Raw genomic sequence first — 17,917 nt, 5'->3', positions numbered from 1 at the left:
CACCACTATCATTGTTTTCATTATTCTCATACTTGCCCGGTAGTGTTTTCTTAACACAGCGTCTCAGACTTGAACCCATCCTTGTCCTGACTACTCACCTGTCCTCCACAAACATACAAAAAAAGTTTTGGATTGGACCTGCTAAGCCTCGGCCTGGGGGTGGCCATCCTGGCGGGGAGGGGACATCCCTGGCCTCTCCCCAGCAGCTGGCTGGTTCTGGCTGGTTCCCTTGTTGACGGCCTCGTTGGCCGGGTGCTTGGGTTGCAGTGGATCAATTCCCGGACGATCGTGCTCCTGGACAGTGTGGAGAAGCTGCATGTGATCGATCGGCTGACGCAGGAGGAGCTGGAGACGGTGGAAATTTCCGAGGTGCAGCTGGTCTACAACAGCAGTCACTTCAAGTCGCTGGCCACTGGAGGCAACGTCAGCCAGGCCCTGGTATGGAGGCGGAGGGCGGGATCCCAGGGCACAGGGGAGGCTGCTGGCCTCACTCCCTCGGCCTCACCCCGGCTGTGCTTCAGCCAGGCCGGCTCAGCAGAGAGCCGACAGCTCAGCGTGGCCCCGTTACTGCACTGAATCCTGACGCTGTTTCATGCCTCCCAAACCGGTGTTTTCAACCTGGGACCCTGGGGATTCATGAACTTCCTCTAGGGCCTGGGGGGGTCTCATAATAAATGGCTGTTGAGATGCTTTGGGAAGCTAATGATGACAGGCACCTTTAATTGGTATCTGCTCGGTGACCTTCAGGACCTGCCCCAAAGTTTGGGGTTCTAGCACATTTTTAAAAATGTGGCCACGGGGGCAGCTAGGTGGTACGGTGGATAGATCACCGGCCCTGGAGTCAGGAGGACCTGAGTTCAAATTTGACCTCACATTTGACACTCACTAGCTGCGTGACCTGGGCAAGTCATTTAACCCCAATTGCCTCACCAAAACGACAAAACAAAACTGTGGCCATGTCCCATAGTCTGCAGGAAGAGCATGTGAAGGGTTCTGGTCCTGCAGGGAGAACTCTGCTCAGTCTTAATGACCCGTCTCCCTGTGCTTGGGCAGCCCCTTAATGTGGCAGGGGATCATTGGAAGCCACTTGGGTTCTTGTCTGCTCTGCTCTGTCCTCCATTTCGTCCTATGTGGCAGCCTGGGCGGGGGGTGGGGGTGGGGGGTCAGGAGTTCATCCATGGCTTTTGTAGGCAACAGGTTGGTTTTGTTTCAGTGACAGAATGCCCGCCAGGCTTCCCCTTGAGTTGTGATGCTGGTGTGGTCCCTGGAGGAGTAGCAACCCCCACTCCCACCCCCACCCCCTCAAAGCACAAAGCTCTGTACCCTTGTGCCTGTGGGTGTGCAGAGACGATCACTCCCGACAAGCAGATTGGTTTAATGCGGCAGGCAGGACTGCTGTGCGACTCTCCTAATGCCCATGGTCTTTATTTCCTAGGCTCTGGTTGGAGAGAAAGCTTGTTATCAGTCCATCAGTAGCTATGGCGGCCAGATCTTTTATTTAGGGACAAAAGTAAGCCCTGTCAGTGTGTGTGTGTGTGTGTGTGTGTGTGTGTGTGTGTGAGTGAGAGAGACACTGAGGGAAGGCTTGGGGGTGGCCGGGAGGTTGCTGGGGGAGAGTCTTTTGGCTGGGGGGGAGGGGGGGGCCTTACCCAAGTCAGGTCATTTGCACCCTCACTTTCATCCTCTCTTAAGATGAGGGTGCTGAATCACTGACCTCTGCGGCCCCTTCCGACCTGGGGAAGTGCTCTCTTCACATTTCAGTGGGATTCTCCCCCAGTCAAGCAGGGCTCTCTCCATTGCTCTGTGCCTGCTCGAACCCATAAACCATTAGCTTGTGTGTGTTCGACCTGGTGTCCGCGAGGGGGCCGAGGGTTGCCAGGAAGACTCCCTGAGGGACCGGGGCTGTGGGACTCGTGCTGCGTGTGTCGCTTGAGAAGCCTGACATGTGGCCCTTGTTTTCTCTTGCCTTCAGTCTGTTTATGTGATGACACTGAGGAGCTGGAGAGAGGTGAGTTCAAGTCATGCCGAACAAAGACTCAGAGTGAGAGTTATTTCAGTCTCTGTCTTTTAGGAATCTTAAGGCCAAACCGTCCTGCAAGAGTCACATGGTTTGTTGATGCTGAGTCCCAGTTTTCATGTCTTTTCATGTCCAGGCCAAGTTTATGTGGCCAATGTGCTAGTGAGCTCTTTAAAAAAATATTTACTTAAAAATAGAAATACACATGATTGAAATCACCTGTGATAATAGTAAGCCGCAGTTTCTGAACGAGCCTGAGCCAAGATAACATAGAAATGTGAGTCACAGCCTGGCCTCACTCAGGGGGGCGGGAGGCCTGAGGTCACCCTGAAGGGTGCGACCCAGGCGAGGATCGCTCGCTTCTCTGGCCAAGGCAGCTCTCTAAGCCTGGGAGTTACAGGCTCTGCCCACCTTGGCTCTAGCATGTCACCATGCAGGGACATTTGAGGAAGCCCAGACCCTGGGCATCCCCCAGAGTGGTGCAGCTTCTCCTCTTCTTCCATTGCAGAGAATCGATCATCTCCTGAAACAGGAGTGTCTGACCGAGGCCCTGGCCCTCGCGTGGTCTTTCCATGAAGGGAAAGCAAAAGCTGTCGTTGGTGAGTCCGCTCTTTGCCCGGCTCCTTTTTTTGGGGGGTCTCTCTGGGTACCACAGATGCCTCATGAAGCAGAGGCTGAAAGGATCGGAAGGGGGGCCCCTTTCTGGTCATTCACTATGGGAAGAGGTGGGGGCAGGTCCTGTTCAGGAGAACGTCCCCTTTCCGATCATCTATTGAGCAAAAGGGCCGCTCTTCTGGGGCCTGGTCCTGCTTTTCCAAGGTGTGTCCCCATTGGAATGTCCTGCCAGGCTCTGGCCCCCTGGCACCCACTCAGGATGAAGAGACCAGCCTCCCATTGCCTGGTTTTGTTTCTCCGCAGGCTTGTCGGGGGACGCTAGTAAGCGGAAGGCTGTGGTTGCCGACCGGGTGAGTTCTCTGTGGAGATGCTGACGTTGGCACAGCTCCAAGTGGTGCCCCAGGGTTACTGGAGATGGGAAGGTTGTGCTTCATCTAGATCTGTCATCCTCCCCAGCCTTCATTTTCAGTGCTTTTCCAACCTTTGCCCACCTGTAGCCACCTTGGATGGGTGGAAGTATCCCGACTCCCCAGGAAGTCCAGTCTTTTGTGGAATTGATCGAGGGGAGCAGTGCCTCTCGGACCCATGGCCTTCTTGTAGCTCTCACCTCATTCTGCCTGCTCTCTAACTCTGGGCTTGTGGGAGGGAACCTGTCCTTGAAGAAGTAGGAGATCCCCAAAGGAAGAGATGAATCCAGTGCCAAAGGTCACAGAAGACATCTTTCCTCTCCCCTTTCCCCATCCTCCCTCTGGTGAAGGTTCATGTGGACAATGAAATGACCAAAGGAAAAAGCAGGAACAAATACCCAGATGCCCTTAAAACAGACCTGTCGGTTGGTCTGGAGTGAATTCTAGGAGCTCCTAGTTGTCAGATGGTTGTAGCGTGCTAGATTTAGAGCCAGAGAAGACCTTGGGCATCACTGGGCTTCACCTCCTCCTTTTGAGAGACAGGCTGGGGGCAGCGGACGTCAAGTGGCTTGTCACATGCCCGAACGGGGCCAGAATAGCAATCAGAGGAGCCCCGCCGCTCAGGTGCTCTCACTCTTTCCCTGCCAGATGCACCACCAAGTGCTGGGGCTGAAAGAAAAAGTAACCACAGCCCCTACCCTCCTAGAGCTTACGTTCTGAGGTGAGGCAGCACCTGCAAGACAGTGGTGTGTCCGTCCTTGGGCAGTCACCCCCTCACTGAACCTTAGCTCCCTCATTGGCAAAATGGCACATGTTGGATTAGATGATTTCTTTTCTTTTCTTTTTTTTTTTTGCAGGGCAGTGGAGGTTAAGTGACTTGCCCAGGGTCACACAGCTAGTATGTGTCAAGTGTCTAAGGTCAGAATTGAACTCAGGTCCTCCTGAATCCAGGGCTGGTGCTTTATCCACTGCGCCATCTAGCTGCCCCTAGATTAGATGATTTCCAAGTCCTGTGGTCTGGCTAATCATCTGTGCCCTTGCAGAGGTTCCCTCATGGACGGTCATCCCACCAGTGCTCAAGTGCTCTCAGGAACCAGACCCTTAAAAATGGGGGGGGGGGACTGGTGGTGAGGGTAATGATGATCATAAGAACAATGATGGTGACAATGACGATGTGGCCTTTAAAAGTATTCAAGAGATGCCATTTCTAGGTAATTTGATCATCTCATTAACAATGCCACCATTTTCATAAAAGGACGGTCCTTCGGCCGTCTCTCTCTTAGACCAAGGACAATCATGGCACTGGGCTTGTGCCTTCTATGCCCTTGGAAGAAAGGTGTTCCAGAGGGTGGCAGTGAACTCTAGTTGGTTAACAGTGAACGAGAGGCAGACTTTACACAGACAAGCGGGCTCACGCCAATAAGGGACTGAGAGTGAAATCTTGTCCCTCTTGGACAGAGACCATCCCTATAGCCAGCCCACCCCCAGCCGTGGGCAGTCTAGACAAAAGCATCTGTCTCCCCCCAAGCCTGATCGAACTAGAGGTGGGGGGAGCTGGTTAGCTCCACCTTCAGAGTCAGAGGTCTTGAAATGAGGATGATAGAAAAAGGGGGAAATCTGAATCTCCCCCAGTCCTTGGTCATTCATCATCATTTCTCTCAGTGATACCAATGGTGATGGTGGTGGTGGTGACAGTGACAATGACCATGCCACTGACACTGGTGGTGATGACTGAAACTTTACAGGCTGGTTTCCTTCTCTGCAGGCTGTTTGATGTGCGTGATGTTTCTTTCCAGATGGTTGAAATCCTCTTCCACTGTGCAGACCGAGCTTTGAAAAAATGCCCAGACCAGGGTAAAATCCAGGTGATGGAGCAGCACTTTCAGGTATGTTTAACAGCACTTCTGCCTGGCTTGGTCTCTCTTTCCAGGGACAAGAAGGAACATTTTTTCAGTATGAATTCTTTTGGTGGTAGCTTCTTCCCATTCTCGTTTTTAAAAATATTGTCCATATATTATGTTTTTGCTCAAGGACATTTTTAGGCCTTCTGTTTTCCTATTTTCCCTGTGGAAAGAAGTAAGCAGAATATCATGGGCTATTGATGAATTTTTACTGGGTTGGGGAAGGATGCTGGTGAGACACCAGAAGGTCTTTGTGTACATTCAGGAGGGGCTGGAGGATGGGTCAGTGAATGATAGGCTGATTGGAAAGCTCAGGACATCTTGGCTCAGCCCCCAGGGCTGGGCAGTGGAGGGGAGAAGGGTTAAAGACCAGCTTCCCAGGGATCCCCTTTGCTTCAGGAGCAAAGAGAACAGGGGCTTTCCAGGAGAAACTGTGGAGGTTTCTTAGTTATCCTGGCAGCGGCGCAGTGCTGGGAATCGCACCTGATGTTCCGTGGAGCTCTGGGGGGAAGATACATAAAGAATCTGTTTATGTGGCAAAAATTCAGTTGAGGGGCAGAAAGGGTCCTACCTAACCTGCCCCCTGAATCTGGCATGTGCCACCATTACTGCTGACCCTGGGCACCTCATGTGGCACCGGTGCTCCCTGGGCAGGTCAGGGACCATGTGCCCAAGAAACGTGGCCCAGGGGAGAAGCTCCCAGGTGGCTTTGGTTCTTCCCTGCAGAAGTGTGAGCTCTCCCCCAAGTCAGTCTGAGGGGAATAAGGGCATGGCATCAGCATCCTGGGGTAATGGCCCACGGCCTCCTCTTGGTCACCCCTGGGATGGGGAAGCCGCCATGGCAGGTCCCGGAAGGGTTTTCTGTTGGAGATCACGGTCCTTTGTCACTGCCCTTCCTGCCAAAGGAGAAGGGAGGGGAGCTCGGGGCCTCCTGAGACCAGCTGGCTGAGCCATAGGGCGCGCTGGAGGAGGCGGGCAGGGGGCAGCGGCTCCAGAGTCTGGGAGGTGAAAGGGAACGAGGGTTTGGAGGGACCGGCAGATGGAGGCCCGTGGTGGAGGCCTGAGCCCCTCGCGGGAGGGTCACTCTCACCAGGCCATGTGAGGCTGATGTAAAAGGGGACTGAGTTGGGGCACCTAGGTGGCAAAGTGGATAGAGCACCAGCCCTGGATTCAGGAGGACCTGAATTCAAATCTGGCCTCAGACACTTGACACTTACTAGCTGTGTGACCCTGGGCAAGTCACTTAACCCTCATTCACACACACACACACACACACACACACACACACACACACACACACACACACACACACACACACACAAAGGGGGCTGAGCTCCAGAGCTGTGAATGGGGAGAACACCAGCAAGTGGGCCCTGTGCTTGACAAGGAGCTTCCGCTCTATCAAGGGAGAAAAACCTTTCCCTTCAAGATGCCGCACCAAGCAGTGAAGGGGGAGAGACCAGCAGGGGAGCAGGAAGAGACTGGGCAGGAAGTGGCATGGCTGCTGAGCTTCGGAGGCATCTGGCAAAGGCAGGAAGAGAGTGCATTTTGCGCCGGGGGGGGGGGGCAGGGGGGGCAGCACACAGGGTCCAGAGAAGGGAGTGCACTGCCCTGTGTGAGGACCAGCAACAAGGCTCCCGAGGTCAGGAACAGGAATAACACAGGACATGGTAGGATGGGGAGGTTGGGGCCGGCTTGTGACAGGCTTCAAAGGCCACACAGGGTATAGCAAGTCAGAGCAATAAGAGCCACTAGAGCTTCTTTTGTTGTTGTTGTTTTTTGTTTGTTTGTTTGTGGGACAATGGGGGTTAAGTGACTTGCCCAGGGTCACACAGCTAGTAAATGTCAAGAGTCTGAGGCCGGATTTGAACTCAGGTACTTCTGACTCCAGGGCCAGTGCTTTACCACTGTGCCACCTAGCTGCCCCCTCCACTGGAACTGCTTGACCAGGCAGTGATGTGGTCATCAGACCTGGGCGAGACTGGCCAATGGGCAGGCTGTGGTGGAGGTAGAAAGACAGGATTGGGCGGCTGATTGTCTGCCAATCAGACGAAGAAGCTGAGGGTTTCCTCGGGGTCGGGGAAGGATGGTGGTACCTTCAGGAGGCATAGGGAAGGTCAGACGAAGGGGAAATTTGGGGGGAAGTTTGTGGGTTTTGTTTTGGACACATTGAGTTTGCAGAGCGTCCGGTCTTTTGAGGCCCAATAGCAGGTTGATGATGCCCAGTGGCAGCTCAGGGGAGAGATGAGGGCTGGGAAAGGATCTGCAGAGATGATCCTTGGGTGACGCTGAGCTCACTTGGGAGGGGGAAGAGGCCCAAGACAGCCGTGGGGGCCACCACAGTTGGTGGACATGGCTTGGGAGACTGATGAGGAGATGGACAGGAAGGAGCAGAGCCAAGACAGAGCAGCAGCATGCTCGAGGGGCAGAGCATCCAAAGGGAGGCCAAGGTCACCAGTGTCAGAGATCATTGGTGACTTCAGAGGGAGTGAATCCAGGCCAATGAGGAGGTTGGGAGCCAGACTTCCCAGGCTGGAGGAGCGAGCGAGAGGAGAGCCAGTGGGGGCCACGGCTTTTTGGAGAAGCCAGGCGTAGGATGATGCTGGAAGGGGTGGAACGGGTGTAGCTGGTGTTCTGTTGGGGTGGTCCATCGTTCTAGAAGAGGACCATGACAGATGGAATGGCTTCCAGTGATTTGGACAGAAGTGAGGGAGGACTGTGCAGTCACCAGCCTCACTCTCTTCTCCAGAGCCATCTGATGACTGGAGATGGCCCCAGATGTTTAAGGCAGTCAGGCTTCAGTGACTTGCCCAGGGTCACACAGCTAGTGTGAGATTTGAACTCACGTTCTCTTGACTCTAGGGCCAGTGCTTTATCCACTGCGCCACCTAGCTGGCATTTTATAAGGATGGGGGAGACCTGCGTGTGTTCGTAGGTATGGAGGAAGGAAGGAGCCAGTAGACAGGGAGGGGCTGAAGGCTAGAGACAGTGGGATGCTAGTGGGGTATCTGCTATGGAGGCTGGGAGGGGATGGAATTGGGTACATGTAGAAGGCTTGGTCTTGACAAGGAGGAAGGCCCCTTGTTCCTCAGAGAATGGGGGATGGGGTCAAGGATGAGGGGAGGGAGGGGGTGGGAGGCTTGAGGAGAGAAGAGAAGGCTCAGAGCAGCCTCTGGGGAATAAGGAGACGATTCGGGAAGAGCTGAAGGAGATCGGCTGCCCATTCCTGGTGGGCCCTTTGGCTTGGTCGTAGGATTTCCCCCAGGGTCTGATAGTGCCTGGAGAAGATGGGGGCGGGGCTGAGGAAGACTTGGGGTGGGGAAAGATTGGGGATCAATCAGATTCCAGCTTGGATCAGTGCGATAACATGGGAAGCCCTTTGCAAACTTTAAAGCGTTCTGCAGACCGAGCTGCGTGAACATAAGAGCATGAGCTGGAGGTGAGCTGCTTAGCTCTAGAGCATGGATGATGCCCGGCAGGACTCAAGAGGGTGGGGGTCCCCGTGGGGGCGAGGCCCGGGATTGTGAGCCCTTTGTGGAAGGATAGAACACTGGGCTGATGATCCTCCCTTTGTGGATCTGATTCCAACAGAGGAATCACGGAGCTGTTTGAAGAGGCCCCTGCTGGTGCCACGGTGCACAGAGAACTGGATCTGCAGTCGGGAAGCCCCAGGTTCAAATCCTGCCTCAGACACTTAGCTGTGTGACCCTGGGGAAGTCACTTCACCCCGTTTGCCTCAGTTTCCTCATCTGTAAGATGTAACAGCACCCACCTCCCAGAGTTGTTGTGAATATCAGATGAGACAATAATTGCAAAGTGCTTAGAACACATCCCCGATAAGTGGCTGTCTGCTTCACTTTGATCAGGAGCACCTGTCAGGGCGGCTGGGATTGTACAGCTCTGCCAGGAGGCCCCGCCACGCCCCCCGTAGCTGGCAAGGTCCCCTGCAGGTGGCGCTGCTGGCCCAGCCCTTTGTCTTGTCGCGGCGGGCTCGGGGGCTGGGAAAAGGGCTTCTCTAACGTTGGCTCTCCCGTTCTTGACTGAGCATCGCTGCCCGGGCGTTGATTGAGAGCTCATTTCCTTTGTGTTTGTGACTGTTTCCATGTCTGTCAGTCCATGGCTTTTGTTGCTTTAAAACAAGATACTTGAGGGGCGGCTAGGTGGCGCAGTGGATGGCGCACCGGCCCTGGAGTCAGGAGGACCTGAGTTCAAATCCGGCCTCAGACACTTGACACTTACTAGCTGTGTGACCCTGGGCAAGTCACTTACCCCCATTGCCTGCAAAAAAACCCAAGATACTTGAATAAGTCAGACTGAGTCTGATGAGGAAACTTGGGCCTAGAGTGGGTGGGGTCGGGCCGACGGGGAGGGAGGGGCTCAGACTGTGGGACTGCCCCCCCCCCCACACTGGCCCTGCAGCCGTCCAGATGTCCAGATGCTGTTTGTCCCTCTTGGTCACAAGGGAGTTGGGAGTTTGTGGTGAAATTCACCATCGTTCAGACTGACCGCATCGCCCCAGGGGCCTCGGGGAGAGAGAGGAGCGGGACGAGGGAGGTAGAGTTTGTTCTTGGCAACGGCGAGAGGCAGGAAGTTATCTGGGAGAGAGCACCGAGACCTGAACCTAATCCTGTCTCTGACAGGACCCGGAGGGTTTGAGCACCAGGATCTTCGCTGGCACTGGGGCCCAGGTGTGCTGACCCGATCCCATCTCTGACTGACCTAGAGCATGCTGGGCACGGCCTGGGGGGCCCTCGTACCCTCTGGCACAGTGGCTCTTCCCAGGCCTGCAGTCGCTGTTGGAGGGTTGGCCCTTGTCAGCTTCAAGCTCTTTTTCTGCCTCGTGGTTGCCGGGGATGGCTCACGGAGTACAGACGTCAGTGGGGAGGGTCCCACTCAAACAAAAAGGAACCCTGGGCAGGCCCGTCGGCTCCTCTGGCTTCCCCCTGGTGCTCCTTCACTTCCTTCTTACACACCTGGGTTCCTAGTCCCTCCTTGTTCCCCTTTTAAGCCCGTCTCTTCCAATTTTAGATCCATTCTCCTTGAGAGGGAAGATGGGCCAGATTGCAGTGGGTTGTTCTGCATTGTCTCATGTTTGCTGAGCCACAGGGGAAGGTGAACTCTTGGGGTTAAATGCAGCAAGTGTTGGCCAGGCTCCCGGTGTCTGCGAGGCAGAGTGCTCGCTGATGGGGAACAGCCCCTGCCTTCTCCGAGCTTGTGCTCTTTGGAGGCAGGGGAGCACAGTGGGTAGGGCAGGGCGTGATGAGGGCAGGACAGATCCTTGGGACTGCATGCTCGAGGAAGACTTGAGGAGGCTAAGGACACTGGGACTCTTTCCCTTGGGGGATCAGGGCAGGCTTCCTGGGGGAGGTGGTACCTTCCCCAAAGGCAGTGATGAGGAGATGTGTGCCAGGCACGTCAAGTTCAGGCAATGGCAGGTTGTCTGGCTTGGCTGGACTTCAGATAGTGTGTTAAATACTGATGGAAAGAAAGAGCAGCACCAGATACTGGAGGGTCTCAGGAGTTATTCTTTTATCCCAGAGATGGTAGGGAGGTGCCGGAGGTCCGTGAACAGAAGAGCGGTCAACCTTGGCCCTCAGAACGCTTGAGTCATCAGCTGCATAAAAATGAGTTGGACAGAGAAGAGATGAGAAGCAGGAGGTTTGGTCCGAAGTCTTTAAAATCCTCTCTGGAGGAGAGAGGATGAGTCTTGAGTGGAGGCCCCGAGAGTGGTGAGAAGGGGATGGACGTCCGAGATCATGTATTCATAGACTTAGGCCTGGAAGTGACCTTGGGACCGTCTAGTCCAGCCCCACTCATCTTACAGATGAAGAAACTGAGGCTCAGAGAGAAGTTACATGACTTGCCCAAGGCCACCTAGAATGTGGCAGAGGGGGTTTTGAATACAGGTCCTCTGACTGCAAATTCAGTGCTCTTTCCACTGTCCTGTGGTGAATGAAACAGTAAAAGTTACATTGGTCGAAATGACATTTTTAAGTTTTGCAAGGTTCTTTTACTCAAACACCCCTGTAAGGCAGGTAGCATATGTATTATTCTCATTTAAACATGTGAAGAAACTGAGGCTCCAATCGAGCTTAAGTGACTTGCCCAAGGTCTCATTGCTAGTAAATGTCAGAGCTGTGATTCAAAACCAGGGCCTTTAATGTCAAGACTGGGACTCTGGCCCCTACCTAGAGAGGATGTAGTGGAGGTGGATTTATCAGGGGCTGACAAATGGTGTAATCCGGGCGGGGGGGGGGGGGATGGGTAAGAGAAAGTGAAGGGCCAGGGACAGGTGTGAGGCGGGGCCCGGGTGGCCAGGTAGATGGTGCTGGCCTCTACAGAAGCCCGGGGCTAAAGAACAGATCCGAGAGGCTCAGGAGACATTTGGGGACCCAGGACCAGAGGCCAGAGAGAGATTGAGCCAAGGGCCCTGTATTGGGGCAGCAGGCTGGGGAAGCCAGGGGAGCCCTTCCATCGGCGTGTTCCTAGATGCACAACAGAAACCGAACTGGAGGACAAAGGAAACCTCTTCTCTTGGCATAAAGATGCTGTTTCTTCTCCTGGACCTCTTGGGGGTCAGCTCCCAGGATTAAGGCTGTGATTTGTAAAGAGACGACTGGATCTGGGGTCATCTGAGTAAGAAGGTACCAGAATTCATGAGAGCAAATGAAATCTTCAGGAAGAGAACAGAAGAAAGAAAAGAGGGCCCAGGACGGAGCCTGGGGGGTAGCGGGGGGGGCCGGGACAGAGGATGCTCAGACAGGTCGGGGTAAAGGCCTTGGGGTTCACTTAGTCAGCTGTTGGTAACTGGAGAGAGGTCTCGGGTGTGTGATGGGAGTCAAGGAGCTGAGCCCTGAGTGGAGTGCAAGGAAATGAAAGCAATGAGGGACGAGGCAGCTTCTTTCTGGGATCCTGGTAATGAAATAAAGGGAGAACAGAACCCGGCCATTCCCTTGAGTGGATGGCAGCGTTAAGTGAAGGTTTGTTACGTTGAAGGAGGCCCAAGTGTGTGTTTAGGCAGCCAGAAAGGAAGCAACAACGGGAGAGGTTCAAGATGGAAGGAGAGGCAATGATGCATGGGCTAAGAGGGATAACCGATGAATGATTCCTGAGAGATTGAGAACACACCCAAATCTAAGCCTGCCTCCGAGTTGGTCGATTAAGCAATCACATTTTAAGTATGCAGAGCATACTGAGGTCTTTGGGGACCATTTAAAAGTGCTCCCGATTTTCGTTAACTCCTTCCTAGGAGAAATGGTTTTGGAAAAGCTCCTGCCAACCGCTGGGTATGTGGGTGCTAGGCAGGCAGGCACCAGAGGGAAACAAGACAGAAGCAAAAGCACCGTCCCAGGCCCTGGCAGCAGGGAGCGAGCAGGTGGGGAAGGAGGGGAAGGCCCCAGGAAACTCAGATGCTGCGTCTGCTCCCAGCATTTCTCACTCTGGTCCGCCGAGGAGGCAAAGGGCAGAGGTGGAGAGCCTTGAGCCGAGCGCCTCCCTGAGGATCTGCCGGCCGCGTCTTCTCCCTTCATCTCCCCCGTCACTGGTGGGCTCGGCCCGGGGACTCGAGGCCTCACGGCCTCTTTGCCCAGTTTCTCTGCTCCCATCAGACATCGGAGCCCGATTTCTCCTTTTCTGTTTCAGCGTCGGGCAGCCAAAAAGTGCTGGCGCGATTTCTCATCACCCAAAAAGTATCCATAGTTGCATCAAGTGTTGCTTGGCATGTTTCTAATTATGTGAAGTCATTGCTTTTGAAGCATGTGAAGAAAAACAGGCTCTGCCCCCGGAGCTCACTGTGGCTTCACGGTGTTTAACCCTGTTCTGATCTGGGGTGGGTGGGTCCCAAGGGCACAGGAAGGGCAGTGGCATTCCATTCCTCGGGAATGTTTCTGGACACACAAGGGACCTCCAAGCCTCCAGTCCAGAAAGCAGGTCAGACCCTGGCGGGGGTGGGGGGTGGGGGGGGTGGGTGAAGGAGGCGGGGTCTGGATAGAGCAGGAAGGGAAAGTGAAGGCTGAAGCCTTGGCAAACCTTCCGACCCAGGAGGGATGCGGCATCTTGGGAGATATACGAGCTGCTCAGGAATGCCGAACATGTCAGTCCTCCTTTTCCTGCGGCATGGCTTCAGTTTTCATTTATGTCTTCTGCTTCTTCCATTCTCATCCATCTATCCCTTTCCTCCTCCCTCCCAGGGAACCATCCCGTGTCAGAGCGTTTGTAAAGAGGGAAAGAAAATCCGCACCAGTGGTTGGTGTATCGAGTCACATGTAACTGCTCTGGCCCCCTCCCACCTCCACGGAGGGGCCGGTGGGGAGGCGGGGGGATGTCCTCTCCTGGATCTTCCTTCCAGGCATGTTTGCTCTTGGTAACTGTGCGTGGTTTGTTCTTCGTCATCGTGGGTGGTCGTTCTTTGCGTTTACCCCATTGTCGTCATTGTGATGTTGTTTCCTTGGCTCTGCTGACTTCACTCTGCATCAGTTTGTGTATCTGTCACACACATCATTTCTTACGGCATGTTAGCCTTCCATGGTATCTGTGTATCACAGTTTGTCTAGCCATCCCCCAGTTGATGGGCACTTATATTGTTTCCAATTCTTTGCTATTCCAAAGAGGGTTGCTCTAAGTATCTTAATGCATTTGCATTGCTGGACTCAGAGCCAGGAAAGACCTGGGTTCAAGTCTACCCTTAACACCCATTGGCTGTGTGACCATGGGCAAAGTTACATAACCTCTCAGGGCCCAAGCAGTTCTCTAAGACTCTAAGTCCTGGAGGCACTTCCACACTGGGAGTTGCCTACACTGAATCAGTGACCAGGCTGGTCCTCCACAGTTATGGAGAGGGTGCTGGACGTGGCTGGCTCATCACCCCTACCCTCCCTCCTAACTGTGTATGGACAGAGTCCTGGAGGCCCCTGCTTTTTCTTTCCCTCTGCCCCCTCCCTTGGGGATCCCATCATGATCTCTAGTAGATAGCTTCCAGATCTCCCTATCCAGCCGTTGTGTCCCTCCTAAGAGGGAGGAACAACCCTGTACAAGCCCAGCCTGTCTGAAGCGGAGGTCGTGTCTCTGTTCTGTAAGGGCCAAATTTTAATTGTGCGGCTCGCCGTAATATTGGGGTTCAGAAAATAATGAGAGACCTCTAGGCCCAAAGTTTCCTCCCTTCCAAACTGCCTTTTTTAGTAATTTCTCCAGACTAATAAGAAAGGAGATCAATGGCCTCTTCTACAAACCAACCAGGTTTTATTAAAGGGAGCAAAATTTACAACACAGGTGAAGTTAATAAAGCCTGGGACAATGAGGAAGAGAAAATGAATAAGCTCCCTGGCTCTAGCAAAGACTGACTCAGACCCCAAACTTGCCTGCTGCTCAGCTGGCCTCGCTTCCACTCACCACCACCTGGGGTCCGTAGTTTGTCAGGGAGAGTCCACTATGCAGCCTCTCTCTGGCTGGCTCCAAAGCCCCCTCACACAGCTTCCCTCTCCCCCCTTTTTGCCTCTCCCACAGGAAGGGGAGGTCCTTAGCCAGGCCGAGTCTCCACTTGGTTCAACATGCCCCCTGGGCTGTCCCCATTATAATCTGGCCAGGCCCATGTGGGCGCAGGGGACCTGCTGGAGGAGATTTAGATATTTAGTTGTTCTTTTCTATAATCTCTTCAAGTACACACCCATCTTCTCTTAGGCTTTTCAAGATGACGTCTTTTCAGTCTGACCATCATGAAGCAAAGATGGGCTGGAAATCCCAAATCACAATCAATTTCCTACAGTTCCCCCCACAGTAAAAGTCTCTGCTTCTGTTGAAGTCGTTGCCTTGGCCATCCTTGACGCTTCTGTCTCTCTCGCGTGCCCCTCCCCCAATCAGTTGCCAGCTGTAGTTGATGGTACCTCCCGGGCATCTCCTGCGTCCTCCCCCTTCTCTCCACTCATGCAGCCACTGCTGTTTCAGCCCCAATCACCTCTCTCCTGGACTGCAATACAGTCAAGTCTCCCCGCCTCTCCGCTCCACTCTCCGTGCAGCTGCTGAATTGATATTCCTAAAACAGAGATTGGACCCTGTCACCCCAGCAGCCCCCAGTGGCCCCTGGAATCAAACACAAACATGTTTGTCTACCCCTTAGTCTATCTCCAAACCACCCTTCCTAGTCTTAGCACATGTTGCACATTTGTACACTGTCCCAGTCCAGCCGACCTGCTGCCTTCTTCCTCCACACCATTCCTTCTCCCAACATATGCCTTTGCTCTGCCCAGCCCATGCCCGGGATGCCCGCCCTCCTCCCCACGGCCTCTTACAGGCCTTGCCAGCTTCCCCCTTCTGGCATGAGCCTTTCCTGATCTACCCGGCTATGGCACCCTGATCAATCACTGTTTTTACACAATTTTATGTACTTTAGATTTACTTAATATGTTGTTTCCATGATGGAATGAGATCTCCTTCAGGAACAAGGATGCCCCTTTTCTGCGCCTCGCACATAGGAGGGGTGTGTGAAAATGCTTGTTGATCAATCCCTTGCACTAGGAGGCTCTAGTGACTTGTGCTTCCCCACAAGAGCTTCCTGAGTCTGGGCCTCTCCATTTCCCGCCGCCTTCTGTGCCCGTCTCTGAGGGTTTCCATGATGCTCCAGCAGGGAAGGTCTGAAAACTAATGCAGCAGACACTCATAGATCGTCATCAACCAGCTGAGGTCCCAAAAATGATGCTCTATAAACTAGGGTTGGAGTGGTCGGCACCAAGTCATTCAGACCCTATGCTGGGCTGATGGGACCTCGAGTGTGTGCCCACAAGTGTGTGCCCATGTTGGCATTTCTTCACCCTTTACCCCTAAGCCCTGAGCAAAGTTTATGGATGCTGTGATATACTCAAGGAAATGGGAAATCCTGGGGGACTGAACCAGCTGAAAGCATGAAAATCAGATCCATCCCAGACAGAGACAGGGCAAAGCAAAGGCTATTTGTTTGATGCTGGCATCTCGTTGGGTCGTGTCCTTTGGAGGACCGTGCTGCGGGCCTTCCTCAGGTCCCTGGCTTCTTCTTTTTTTTTTGCAGGGCAATGGGGGTCAAGTGACTTGCCCAGGGTCACACAGCCAGCAAGTGTCAAGTGTCTGAGGCCGGATTTGAACTCAGGTACTCCTGAATCCAGGACCGGTGCTCTATCCACTGTGCCACCTAGCTGCCCCCAGGTCCCCGGCTTCTTGACCCCTTTGTAGCATTAAGCTGTTGACCGTCCGCTTCTGGGGCATGTTCTTCAGGTTCCTCCCTCCCCGTGCCCACGCGGAGCTCTGGCCACAAGCTCTGACATTCCTTTATCCGACCATCCTCTTATCATCCATCTCTGCCAAAGCCTTCGCACCCATAGCCCTCTGCCTCCCGCTCCCATTGATCGCCACTCCCTCCGTCTGAGTCAGCTGAGGCTACGCTTTCCTTCCTTCCTTGTCACCTCCTGCTTCATGCCCTGACAAACCCTGACCCTGTGTCATCCCCACTGTCTACCCCCACGCTCTGTGTGCTGCTGCACAGGGCCGGAGGAGACGCCAAACTAGCTGCCTGACTCCGGACAAGCTCGTGTCCCTGAGGTGGCCCAGGTCCTCCCTGAGAGCCCGGCGGCCCTTGTGCACTCCTCCCTAATCAGTGCCCTGTCCCTCTCTCAACAGAGGCTCTCCTGTCTCCTTCAGCCCCCACCTTCCGGCTGGGAACATGCTGTGGGCACCACTGGCCTGTTGTTCCTCCCGGCCCCCTTCCCCACTGGGCTGTGAGCTCTGGGGGCAGGGACTATCTTTGCCCTTTCTTGTGTGCCTTGTGCACAGCACATTGCCTGGCACACAGGGAACTTACTGAAGGCTTGTTGACTGCCTGGCCTCAAGGTTTCCTATAACATTTCATGTGATGACTCCCAGAGCTACGAGTCCAGTTGCCCGTTGGGGTCTCTGTGACCCAGCCCCTTGGAATGGTCCCTGGGCTTCCCAAACATGGCAGATCCAGCAGAACCTGCCGTCTCTTCCCAAGGGGCCCCATAGGGGAGGCCACCGCCCTCCTTCCAGCGGCCTGGCTCAGAACTGTGAGGCTGTTCTTGGCTCTTTGCTCTCCCATGACCCCTCCCCCTCCAGGAGGCGACCCCCTGTGTCCCCATCCATCCTCCCTCTGGCTGCTGGCCTGATGTTCCTAAGGTGCAAGCTAGGCAGACTCCTCAGAAACCTTCACTGGCTCCGTCTTATCTTTTTTTGGGGGGGGGGGGTGGGACAATAAGGGTTTAAGTGACTTGCTCAGGGTCACACAGCTAGTAAGTGTCAAGTGTCTGAGGCTGAATTTGAACTCAGGTCCTTCTGAATCCAGGGCTGGTGCTTTTTATCCACTGTGCCCCCGGCTGCTCCCCGATCTTGTCTTTTTTTTTTCTTTTTTTGGTGAGGCAATTGGGGTTAAGTGACTTGCCCAGGGTCACACAGCTAGTAAGTGTTAAGTGTCTGAGGTCGAATTTGAACTCAGGTCCTCCTGACTCCAGGGCCGGTGCTCTATCCACTGCGCCATCTAGCTGCCCCCCCCCCGCCCCGATCTTGTCTTAAGGATAAGTCACAGATGCCTCTGTTTGTCATGAAGGCCCTTCCCAATGTCACTGGCCCCCTGCCCATGCCTCCCCTTCCTGTGTTCTGCCATCCAGCCCCGGCCTCGGTGCTTCTCCACTGGCTCCATCCCTTGGCTTTGGCTTTGCTGTAATGTTCTCCCTTCCAGGAACCCCAGCTGGAGGACCAGCTCCTTCCCCCCTGCCCTGTCCCCAGTGCAGTATACTGGGCATGTCCCACACTTCCTCCTCTGTGACCAGGCCTCCCTGGCAGACCGTAAGCTCCTGGAGGAAGCCCAGCAGTGGCTCAGTCAGTGCTTGTTTGACTGGTTGGGGTTCAGGTCAGGGTTACGAGTGACTTGTGGAAGGTGGGAGGTCATGCAGGGATGAGAGAACAGGCCCGCAGGGGGGGCTGGCTGCTCGGGGGCTCCTTGT

General features: G+C 54.3%; 1 protein-coding gene across 5 annotated transcripts in view; it reads left to right on the top strand.

Annotated features, from left to right (window-relative positions):
• Positions 1–17,917, top strand: part of VPS8 (VPS8 subunit of CORVET complex) — a 161,729-nt gene that overhangs the window by 54,029 nt on the left and 89,783 nt on the right. For all 5 annotated transcript variants that reach the window (XM_044001871.1, XM_044001870.1, XM_044001873.1 and 2 more), the window contains 6 exons: positions 268–438; positions 1,436–1,510; positions 1,973–2,008; positions 2,526–2,616; positions 2,936–2,982; positions 4,836–4,925. In XM_044001871.1, the coding sequence (XP_043857806.1) occupies positions 268–438; positions 1,436–1,510; positions 1,973–2,008; positions 2,526–2,616; positions 2,936–2,982; positions 4,836–4,925 (510 nt within the window). The remainder of the gene's footprint in view (positions 1–267; positions 439–1,435; positions 1,511–1,972; positions 2,009–2,525; positions 2,617–2,935; positions 2,983–4,835; positions 4,926–17,917) is intronic.

Source organism: Dromiciops gliroides, chromosome 4, assembly GCF_019393635.1.
Source record: "Dromiciops gliroides isolate mDroGli1 chromosome 4, mDroGli1.pri, whole genome shotgun sequence".
Taxonomy (NCBI): domain Eukaryota; kingdom Metazoa; phylum Chordata; class Mammalia; order Microbiotheria; family Microbiotheriidae; genus Dromiciops; species Dromiciops gliroides.
Note: the sequence above shows the minus strand (reverse complement) of the source record. Positions and strands in the feature narration are given on the sequence as shown.